Source organism: Pollicipes pollicipes, unplaced genomic scaffold (genome assembly GCF_011947565.3).
Source record: "Pollicipes pollicipes isolate AB1234 unplaced genomic scaffold, Ppol_2.1 Scaffold_4740;HRSCAF=5597_pilon_pilon_pilon, whole genome shotgun sequence".
Classification (NCBI taxonomy): Eukaryota; Metazoa; Arthropoda; class Thecostraca; order Pollicipedomorpha; family Pollicipedidae; genus Pollicipes; species Pollicipes pollicipes.
In genome coordinates, this window is record NW_023596545.1 from 35290838 (window position 1) to 35302357 (window position 11520).

The 11520-nt window shown below is 57.3% G+C and overlaps 1 protein-coding gene across 1 annotated transcript; it reads right to left on the bottom strand.

The window, feature by feature from the left end:
- Positions 1-2082: 2082 nt before the first annotated feature.
- Positions 2083-10956, bottom strand: LOC119098280 (meiosis-specific nuclear structural protein 1). The gene is made up of 5 exons (XM_037221201.1): positions 10949-10956; positions 6459-6575; positions 4854-4959; positions 4178-4439; positions 2083-2571 (listed from the first exon to the last, which is right to left on the bottom strand). The coding sequence occupies exons 1-5, from the start codon at positions 10954-10956 to the stop codon at positions 2465-2467; spliced, it is 600 nt and encodes a 199-aa protein (XP_037077096.1). The 3' UTR covers positions 2083-2464.
- Between the last annotated feature and the right edge of the window lie 564 nt (positions 10957-11520).

An 11520-nucleotide genomic window follows, 5' to 3' on the forward strand; every position in this document is an offset into this window, starting at 1 on the left:
ATCGAAGCAAATCACAGACCATGTCGATCTGACGTCACAGGCACACGAGATGAATATTACCTGAGCGGGAGAAACAAGCAATGGAAGAGGCAACCAATGGGCATCACTGCCAGCTTACCAGCAGCACGCCACTTAAACGCCAAGCTCAGAAAAATTGCTTTTGACCGTTTGTTGGATTCAGCGTCGCTTGCTGGTAACCGGAACAGGCAAAATGAGATACCAAATGTGCAGCATTGACGGGTGGACCGCCCACAAACCATTCAACTATCCGAACGCCATCCAATCCCGGGTTGTTTTCTCAAGACCGCTTTTGTTGTTTGCCAACAGCTGACAGAGAGCTTGACCAATAATGAACGTCGGTTTAGGGGCACATATCGGTGACTGGTGAAGGACGGCGGATCCGACGCTATCGCTGACAGCAAGTTTCCATCTTGGGATCACCGCAGACACAAAACGGCAGAAGCGAGAGGCTGTTTCGCATTGGACCCCAGAGCTCTACGCGCTTTGCGAAACGAGGACTGCTGTGATCCACAAGCGTGGGATTAATGGTGTGTGTAAATCCAAAGCCGCGGATAATGCAAACAGAATTACAATATACTGTGGGAAATAGCACGCACGTATATAGCCTTAACAAGAATGTGACGAAAGAATGTGACGCAAACCCCGATGACTAGGTCATGTCCTGGTGGTAGAATAGCGGAGAAGTGGAGCGCCAACAGGACCCCACAGCCCGTCTAGCTGCCAATAATCACACGGGAAGGGCAGACAAAAACACCCTCGTCCAAGTCTGGAGCATTCGAGTTGCTGGGCTTAAGATAAGCAGGATATGGCCATGTGTGGCCATGTATGGCTATGCCTGTCTGCTCAAATCGTGTGGAAGAGGGGTGGGGTTCCAAGGGCACCTGGCTCTGTCCGTTCAAGTTTGAGAATGTCAACAGGGCAATAATGCTCATCTCCGCTGACACTTCGTTCGTCCCACGTTAAATACGCGTCTAACCCGCATGCAGTCGCGGACATTGACGAACGGAGTTTCGCCAGGTTTATGTTATATATGTTTTGTTGTTTGTGCCAGCGGTCTCAGCTCATATTTGCCTAAAAAAACTGACAGCGTTGCCTCACTTTTTAAGAATCTTCTGCGTAGAGACGAATACGTAAGTGAAGAACCCTACAATTTTTTAATATTTATGGCATTTTTGTTTCTTTTGGGATTGGTACAATTTTGAAATGTTTAAACAGATAAGTGCTGCTTCCGCGCTTAGGATTTCACGAGCGAGTTAGGAGTTCGTTCTTGGCACTCGATTAATGACGTTCCTCGAGAGACTCGCTCTCAAAACACGAAAAGTATTTCAACTGAAGACACAATGACAAGACACGTGACGAGTCTCTCGGGAGCCTCACGCGGGTGCATGCTGATGCATCGTGCACAGCGCGTGAAAACCCGAGGGACGGGGGGGGGGGGGCACCTCAAACATACCGCTCATCGGCTGGACTAAGCACAATTCTGCTCTGGCGTGACGTTGACTGCCACGGCTGGTGTGCGCCACAGCATCGCAATGGGATCCACGATCAGACCGGAGGCACTCGCGCGCCACCTATCGCGCGCCAGCGGCGTCATCAGCGCAGAACGATGGCAGGCTGTTACGTGCATTCGGAACTCGGTCCAAATCACCCGCAGCTTCCATGCTAGACGTCATGAGGCGCCCCTGGTAGCTGGTCCTCTGCGCCTCACATAAGGACCAAACCTGCATGGGGCCAAATGTGGTCCTTGGCAATCAGTAAAAATCCCAATTCAAGGCGTGAAGTATCCGGATCAAGTGGGAGACAGCACTATGCCACATTACACAAAGCGGGCTTAACCCCCGAAAATTTTTCCTGGAGAAAAGTAATGCCGTTCGATTGGCTCATTGCACAATCATTACCCTACCAGCAAACACCCAATTTCATCGCAAAGCCAAGTGATGTTGACTGCTAGTTAAAACAAACGTACTATAAAAGGAGCATCTGTCTAAGTTACGCCACCCACGTTGAGGACGTTTCAAGAGAGTCACACTGACTGCCAACAGCAAAGCACAACCACGGGGCGGAATGTATTTGCTCGCCAGGATGGCAGCCGGTGGTCAGACTCCTCGAGCGACACATGACAAACACATCTCTGGACGGAGTGTATCGGACGGACCACCGCGCTTCAGCCGCGGCCACACACAGGACAATTTAGTCCGCCTGACCGCACCCTCGAGGGTCAGCCGGCGCCCCCCCCCCCCCGCTCCTGCACGGCAAGAGCCCCGCTCGAGCAGCCTCGTTAGCACTGGCCCGGCCGCCCGCCGCCCACACGGCCGCGGCGGCGGCGCCTCGATTTTCGTACTCGATGAGATCGTGCTAGCGTCCGTGGGAAGCGTCGACGCCCGGGACGGCTCCTGACCCGCCGACTCCGGACGACACCCTCGTGCTGGACATCCGAGCCTGGCTAGCAGATGCGGACGTAGCTGCCCTCTTCGGCCTTCTCTCGCAGCGTGTCCACGGCCTCTGACTGGCTGCCCAGCTCCTGCAGCTCCTTCTCGTCCCGAAACACTCCTGCCAAACACAGCAAAAGGTGCGCAGTCAGCGCCGGCGGCAGGCAGCGGCTGGTCGGAGCCTCGCCGGTGGGCCGGAGGCTGTACACGAGAGAGTACAGTGCGAGGCGCCAGATCACGACCGCGTCTGGACACAGGTACATAAGGGCCGACACGCAAGGTAACACTAAGCCGTCTAGCCCCGCTCGGGCGGGGCTACATGAAAGATCAAGAGGTTACACGGCCGGTCTAATGGGTACAGCACCTGAACCGGCACTGAACAGACGAGTTCGTAGGAACACGAATGCAAGAGAACAGGGCAACATCGCCAGATCTCGACCAGCGTCACGCAGGCGACCGCGAACGAGCATGAACTGACAAACAAGCGCGGCTGGGTGGCCCTGGGAGAATCAGCAGTGTCTCCAGAGCTCAACAGATGGCGACACAGATTAAGATGTTGCACGGCCGACCCACCCGTAATGCTGGTAATTTGTGAACACCATCTTGGCTTGAGCACGTCTCTGCTACGCATTCGCCAGAATGTCACCAGCTTACTGGAGATGGTGGCAAGCGCGCCTAGCAAATACTGCTCGCCATCATCCTAACCTTCATCACCGCAACCTTCGTACCAACGTTCGTCGGGACATGAATTATTGATGGTATGCATCCGCGTGAGTGGAATCCATGGATTCCGTCCGAAACGAGCACTCATGAATACACCGAAACGACTGTATAGAAGGCTAAGCTCTTCTGAAAACCGAGCCCTATCCAATATTTCCTGCAGTGCACCGTCCCGCTGCAGGCGTGCCTGAAAGTGACGTAGTGTCGGGGAGTCTCTGCAAACGTCGAACATAATCCCGCAGTTTATGTCGAAATGCAGCTAAAGCCCGCGTAGCTGCCTGGATCTGAACGCAGAAAATAGGGGAATTATTCGGTACCAAAGCCCAGACCAACATCAGCTAAACACTTACTGGCAAGTGTTGCAGCTCACACAAAAAGCTATCATCTAGCACCCAGCCTTCTCTCGACGAAAGACCCGAAAACTAGCCTCAAACCAACGCCACATTCCAGGTCCGTCACCTACGATATATCACGATAGCATACCAGGTACTTCCGAGCTACTTTCATCCGGCTTAAGGTGCAGGGATCGGACAGGTCGGAGAGAGGGCCCAATACGACCCTACAACTGCCCATAGCCGGCTTAAGGTGCAAGGATCAGACAGGCGAACCGACGCCCCGTCTCGGTCGGCAGCACCACCCCCCACACTTTGCACCTCGCTAGTGCTACAGCCCCGTCACCACGTCCCAGACGTGCAGTGACACACGTTAGCCGTCTGTCCTCGATAAAACAGTCCCCGTTGTGCGGCAGCTGAGCACTGCCACCTCCAGCCCGACCCGTCTTCAGCCTCTGAGGATCAGCCCGGAGGCTGTACCTAAGGCGGCAAGGCCTCGCAAGAGGCCCGCGACGTATGTGTCCGACAAAGTATGTGTCTAAAGCGCGGGCGGCAGCCGAGCGCTTCACCACCGCGCGCCGGCGCGCCGTAGTACGGCCATTCCGAGCTCGGTAGCGTGGCGGCCGCCGGCTCCGAGCAGCCCACTCGCCAGCGACAGAGCAGCCGCTCACGCACCCTTCGGCAGGAAGTCGACCAGCTTGATGGCGTGCTGCTCGAGCAGCCGGCGCCGCTCCTGCTCGACCAGGCGCAGCCGGTCGGCCTCCATGCGCTCGAGCTCGCGCTTCTCGTGGCACAGCTGGGCGATCTCCTCGTCGCGGCGACGCCGGTTCTCCTCCATCATGCGCTCCACCTGGCGGCGGTGCTCCAGCTCGCGCCGCCGCCGCGCCGCCAGCGTCAGCAGCTCCAGCCGCTCCTCCTCGGCCAGCTTCTCCATCATCTAGAGGCGGAGAGGGCCGCGTGAGCGCGCGGCCGCCGCGGACAGCGCGCTTCGTCAGCTGGGGGTCATCATATGTAACAGAAGGGGAGGCGGCGCCCAGTGAAACGGATGGGTCTCGTGTTATGAGTGAGCGTTTCATGGCGCGCCGTAATCAGGCTATAAGGCAACGTAATGATCAACGCACACATGGTGTGAGCAACTCATGGATGATTTAGGTACGAAGCGTGAACTAATCCGCCACCAAATAAAACCAAACTGTCTTATTGCCTCATTCTCTAGATAAAAACAGCTCAACAGGGAAACAACTCCTACGGAACGCCTAGAGCAAACAAATATATGATATGTCCATCCATCCACACCATACCCCTGCACATCTTCACACGCTCTCGCTGTCCCGTCGCCATCGCCCCTCACCGTCTTATGGACGGCCTGGCGCTGCAGTTCGTCCAGCCGACGCTGCTCCTGCTTCTGCTGCAACTGCAGCTCGATGGCGCGTCGCATCTCCTGCATGCGGCAGAGGCTGGCGCTGCGCCTCGTCGCGCTCAGCGCGCTCGGCTGCGCGGCGCCGCTCCTCCGACTCCAGCTCCATCCGCAGGTGCTCCTCCTCCTCGCGGCAGCGCTGGTGCTGGCGCAGCCGCTCGGCGAGCCGCTCCTGCAGCCGGCGCAGTTCCTGCAGCCGGAGCCGGCGCTGCCTCCTCGATCGCCGCGTCGCGTCGCTCCAGCTCGGCCGCGTAGTCGATCGCCAGCCTGCCGGGCGTGGAGCGGGACGTGAGCAGTCCAGCGGCCCGCCAGCGGAGCGGGAGTGAAGGGTCCAGTGGCCGCCGCCGGAACGGGAGGCGCGAGGGGTCCAGCGGCCGCTCGCGGAGCGGGAGGCGCGGGGGGTCCAGCGGCCGCTCGCGGAGCGGGAGGCGCGGGGGTCCAGCGGCCGCCGAGGGAGCGGGAGACGCGGGGGATCCAGCGGCCGCCGAGGGGGCAAGAGGCATGAGGGGTCCAGCGGCCGCCCGCGGAACGGGAGGATTGAGGGGTCCAGCGGCCGCCCGCGGAACGGGAGGAGTGAGGGGTCCAGCGGCCGCCGAGGGAGGCGGGAGACGCGGGGGATCCAGCGGCCCGCCGAGGGGGGCAAGAGGCATGAGGGGTCCAGCGGCCGCCCGCGGAACGGGAGGAGTGAGGGGTCCAGTGGCCCGCCGAGGGAGCGGGAGACGCGGGGGATCCAGCGGCCGCCCGAGGGAGCGGAAAGCGTGAGGGGCCCAGCAGCCGCCGGCAGAGCGGTGAGGCGCGAGGGGGTCTAGCGCCGCTCGCGGAGCGGAGGGCGCGGGGGTTCAGCGGCCGCCGAGGGGAAGGCGCGAGGGGTCCAGTGGCCGCCGAGAGAGCGGGAGGCGCGAGGGGTCCAGCGGCCGCCGGCGGAGCGGGAGGCGCGAGGAGTCCAGTGGCCGCCGGCGGAAAGGGAGGTGGGCAGTCCAGCGGCCACCGGGCGAGCGGGCAGCAAGAGAGATCCAGTGGCCGCCGAGGGAGCACTGATGATGCCACTCATGGCACCCATGGACGGCTTAGCATGATGACGTTGAACCCCGGAACACGTAACAAAAAGGGGTGGAATGGCAAATTCATTGACGACGGAGCTTCTCTGCTCCCTATTGATTGCTGATGTGCTGATGAGCTCAAGCCAATCGACAGTCGAGTGGTAGAACAAGAGAACTCGAGGCCTTTCATCCAACATGTGGTTAAAACGGTCGGATTAATTTCGAGACAGATCAGATAACTTGGTCACCTCATGTGGTCAGGATGATTATGAGGCCGCACCAGTGGTATGCTGAACTCGTGCTGCTTGACCTAGGCCTAGCTCGTGCTGGTGCTAGGTCAACTGCTGATGACACAAACATCCTAACAAAACGCCACTTGATGCTGGGCAAATTACTACCACACGCGAGCGTCTATCACCAAGGTAAAACGATAAGGTCTTAACCTGCGTACCACGACTCCAGAGACAACGCAAGGAGCGCGGTGCAGGCGGCGACTCACTTGTTCTGTGCCTCACTCTGCATCTTCGCCTCTTCCCTCTGGCGCTGCCTGGAGGCGAGCTCCTCCTCCATCTCGCGTTTGGTCCTCTCCATACGCTCCGCCCGCTCTCGCACCATCCTGCCGGGAAAGCGCAGAGTTAGTGACGCGCCGCGCACGGACGGACCGGCGGACACGAGCAGCAGAGCGCAGCGCCGCGCACGAACGGACCGGCCGACACGAGCAGCAGAGCGCAGCGCCGCGCACGGACGGACCGGCCGACACGAGCAGCAGAGCGCCGCGTGCGCACGGACGGACCGGCGGACACGAGCAGCAGAGCGCAGCGCCGCGCACGGACGGACCGGCGGACACGAGCAGCAGAGCGCCGCGCGCGCACGGACGGACCGGCGGACACGAGCAGCAGAGCGCCGCGCCACGCACGCACGGACCGGCGGACACGAGCAGCAGAGCGCCACGCCGCGCACGGACGGCCCGGCCGACACGGGCAGCAGAGCGCCACGCCGCGCACGGACGGACCGGCGGACGCGAGCAGCAGAGCGCCACGCCGCGCACGCACGGACCGGCGGACGCGGGCAGCAGAGCGCCGGCGTCGGTGTCGGGCCGGGCCTCCGCACCGGCGCGGTCCTCTGACGTCGCCGCGACCTCGTCCAAGCGGTCCGGCACTCGAGCACGGCAGGCCGGCCGGCGCGTCCGGGTGGCGGTCTGAGCCGCTCATCTGTTCCCAAATTAGACCATGGGACCGGATACGAGCGGGGGTCGAGAGTTGGCGCTCGGGCGAGCGGCAGCCGCTCAACATGCTCCGGCGGGAAAAGCCAGCCGGGGACGCTCAAAACCAGTTGCTGCTTGATTTCATGGGGTCGTCCAAGTAGGGCGTTAAAACGAACTACTTGCTCCCGACTCTGTTCAAGTATAATTACTTAACACTGAGCCACCGAGATAAGAGCATAAGTCCGGCGAGGGGATCGGATAATCAAAGGGAAGTAAGCATCTTTCTTGAGCACGAAACAATTTTAACCTGAAATTTAGCTTATGCGCCGCGATGTGCGACTGCAACCCCACGCATCACCAAGGCTGGAGATTTTTCCACGGAGCGGGAGCGGGGGTAGGGAGGGGGCACAGGCTAGATATCTTTTCGGGTCCTACCTCGCTCCCCATCCTATACACCACCGATGACACTTGGGAGCATACGGGGGGGGGGGGGGGATGGGCGGATCAACATTCTCCGACTTCCCCAGAACCTGCCTTGCATCCAGAAGTCGAGCAAATGAAATAGCCCGAATCAGGAATCATGTACCTATAGAAGTCATGACTATCGGTCTCTGGCCGATTCCTCCTGATCCTGATTACTCTGGAGTAATCACGTTCGGCAGTCATGCACACCGTCCCTTCGTTTCTCGCTGCAAACCCGGACTGCGGATAGCAACTCCTTACGCTGTTCAAGTAATGCACTCCACCAATCAAATCTCATCCTTTAAACAATTGTCCACGCCATAGGCAATTCCACGGCGCTCCTCAAATCTACCATTGGCTATCACCGGTGTCGCCTTCACGCCTGCCGCCGCGGTAACCTCACGTTCCACCCCGCCCATGGCACGGTGCGCTCGCCCAGCCGCCGCTCCCCGCGCCGGAAGCGACGCTCCCCGGCGTCGCCGACGGCCGGCGGGCGCGGCGTCCGGCGCCGGCGGCACAGGACGTGCCACGGCCGGCGCGCCCCCTGCTCCGCGCCGACCCCTCCCGCAGTCTGCGCGCCGCCGCCCCTCCACACCGTAACAGATCACCTCTATTATCAAACCCCGATTGCCCATCCGATGTCGGTGGTCCTTTGCCATGTTCCTATGCATAGACCTGCTCCTATGCATATATCTGCATTGTTCATGGCTGGAAATTGGCTGGGGGGATGGTCGGAACATCTTTCCACGCTATCGGTTACTTCCGCGAAATAATTTCGATCGCTCAGACCAATAAGACAAAGTGCAGTAGCCAACGGAGTGTGCGGTCATCATATCCTGTTTCAGTAAGAGCACATATTTATCTGTCAAGGACCGGGCAAAATGGGTCGCCAATTTGACTAAAATAGCAAGCTTTTGAAAGACAACTTTTAAGGGGAATCCGGCCAAATCTTGAAGGTGACGTCCAATGCATCCACGTAACCCTTACAGGAAAAACCTCGTAAGAAGGCCAAAGGAATCAAAATGGCCAACATGTCTGGCGGCACATATGCCGTCAATGCTCAAGGTCACGTTATGCCAAATGCTAAAAACGTCCAAAATCACGTTGGCGCACATTCCTTTAATGTGTTTATGAGCGCGCCTTCTTTTAATGTGCATATGAGCGCGCCTTCTTCTAACGTGCATATGAGCGCACCTTCTTTTAATGGGCAGATGAGCGCATCTTTTTAATGGTCATATGAGCGCGCCTTCTTCTAATGAGCATATGAGCGCGCTTCTTTTAATGTGCACATGAGCGCGCCTTTCTTTAATGTGCATATGAGCGCGCTTCTTTTCATGTGCATATGAGCGTGCCTTCCTTCAATGTGCATATGATTCAACCAATCTAATGTATCATGTCGTATCGTGTAGCTTACAAGGTCCCCAAGGTAAAGATCATGCACGTACGTTAGATGACATAACATGGCGTCGCGTTTCACGTCGACCTCAAATGAAAGCGTGCCTTGGTAGCTTGGTACGGGGACACCGAAAGCGCGTTATAAGTGGCGACATGTGATCAGGTCTGACATAAAAGGACAACCATCACTCATCGCTTAAAACAACCTTCTTAGACTTTTGGTATGAAAATGTACCGTTGCTACACATTTTTGCTCTATGCATAGCTGAACTAAAATCAACAGAGGTCGACTACCACCGCCCCAAAGCTGGCGAAGGTGGCGGATGCAGCGAAGTTGCTGAAGGCTAAGGCCTTCACGGCTAAACAAGCGGTGCAATGTGTAAGTGGAGTGGGGACGGGGTCGTTGGGGGCACGTGCCCCCGTAATGAAAAGTTAGTGCATGTCAATGAGTGTTCACGGTGAAAAAACAAATTACATATGTATGTACACTACAAAATGCACACTGAAAACGGCCGAACAAAAATCCATGCTAGAAATTTCGCGCGTATCGTTGCGTACGTTTTTGGGTGGGCATCATTAGCTGTGCCCCCCATTGCGGAGTTCTGCATACGCCCCTGGCGACATCGATTGCAACCAGGGCTTATGACAATGCATGGCGATCTAGTCCCATGCCTTCGCGTGATAGCATTTAACTTTGGGCTTGAAAGCGGGATGTGTCGCACGGATTGAGGTTTTCCTTGTCTAACTGTACCGTCTGTATCCTGTTTGTATTTTTCACCGGCACGGAATATGGCACGTCATAAGGGAGCGGTAGCGAGCGGTGATTAGCATTCTCGAGCCCAAGTCGGCCTTCCATGTCGCTGTTAAAACGGCCACACCATCCATGTCGTCTTGCGCCTCACTCACGGCCAGCGCAACCACGCACTGAGGAGAGCTCACCACAAACCCCGCCGACAGCGGCGACGGCAGGGGCAACATCAACGCCTGGTGCCAACATCAACGCCTGGATGTACAACTAACATCACACACGCGAGGCGGATGCAAACAGGCACGTGGCATCTTCTGCCCAGCTGTCAGATTTCGCATGATGCTGAGAACATTTACACGGCTCCCTTCACCATTCGCCATGAGCAGTGCTCACCTGCGGCAGGAAATCCTAGAGCGAAGGCGAGGTGATCTTTTAGAAGCAGTGCTGTAGTGCACGAAATCCCATAGCGATGGCGAGGTGATCTCTTAGAAGCAGTGCTGTAGTGCACGAAATCCTACAGCGATGGCGAGGTGATCTTTTAGAAGCAGTGCTGTAGTGAACACGCCCAGGCAGTGCTGCCTTCGCTAATCTGGCGATGGCAACGACATTTTAGACCCCACCCCGTTTGCGTTCGCAAACCGGGTGTCTCGCGCATGTTGTCAACAGGCTACGAACCAATGGGTGATAACGGAGCGAACGCTGCGGTGCGCTGAAGGAATGTGTTTCAATGCTGAAACCACGTATTCGGGCCCGCGCTAAGAAGGAAGTCTGCTGATAAGGAGCGTCGCTCCCTATGCTCCCGGGGTGACTGTGTTCATGACTGAAGCCCGAAACAACACAAAACCGCGAGCCGATGTCTCCGGGCTTAGTTCATGCCGCTGACCAACAACAACGTCCGCAGCACGCGGAGGCAATATGGAAAGAGCAATGCAGTGAATTGAGGTTGATTTAAATCGGATAGTGCCAGGTTCATACCGTTTTACACCAGCTGTGATCTCGTGAAAACATGCCAGTGTGCTGGAGGCCTAATCAGTAAACTTTACTAGCGCATAAAACGGGGATAACTTGAACACAGATCCGCTTTGAAATGGCCTGCACTGTATGTCGACACGGGGCCGAGAAAATGAAGGTCGTCCTTGGGCATTGGCAGGTAATCGCATCGGAAGACAGTTTAACTCACATGGACATTATGCACTTCGAATCCATCAACATATAGCGCCAGTTTTTCGTTTCAAAACGCCGACTTCAGCTGTCTTGGGGGTGATTTGGGTTGCATGTTCTCTTCATAGGGGATTGTCACCCTTGTGCCTGGTGGACAAGGCCATGTCCGTGTCTTGTGACAGTTTGCAACATTCTTCGCTTTGCCACGGCGACGGCCTCGCAAAAGACCGACTCATTACCCAGCCACCAATGCACCACGCAGAACCAATTGTACACAGTTTATCTTGACATGGACTATCGCAGCTTTGTGTCAAGTTGGATGTCTGGTCATTTGAAGCGCGCTGACGCGCTTCACGACAGAACCCGGCCCAGCACGGCCACATGCAAATCTCCGCAGGCATATTCAGGCTCGAGTGCAGGTACAGGCTCGTTAAACTTGGACAAGGAAACAGGATAAGTCCCTTCTGTGTGAGGCAATGTCTATGATTTCATGCAAACGCTCACGATTTTTGACGCATCCGTTTTTATGACCATCCCCGTGCAATGTGCAGACGTGCGCAACATTAACTCACTTTCGAACGTCTGCGTGCT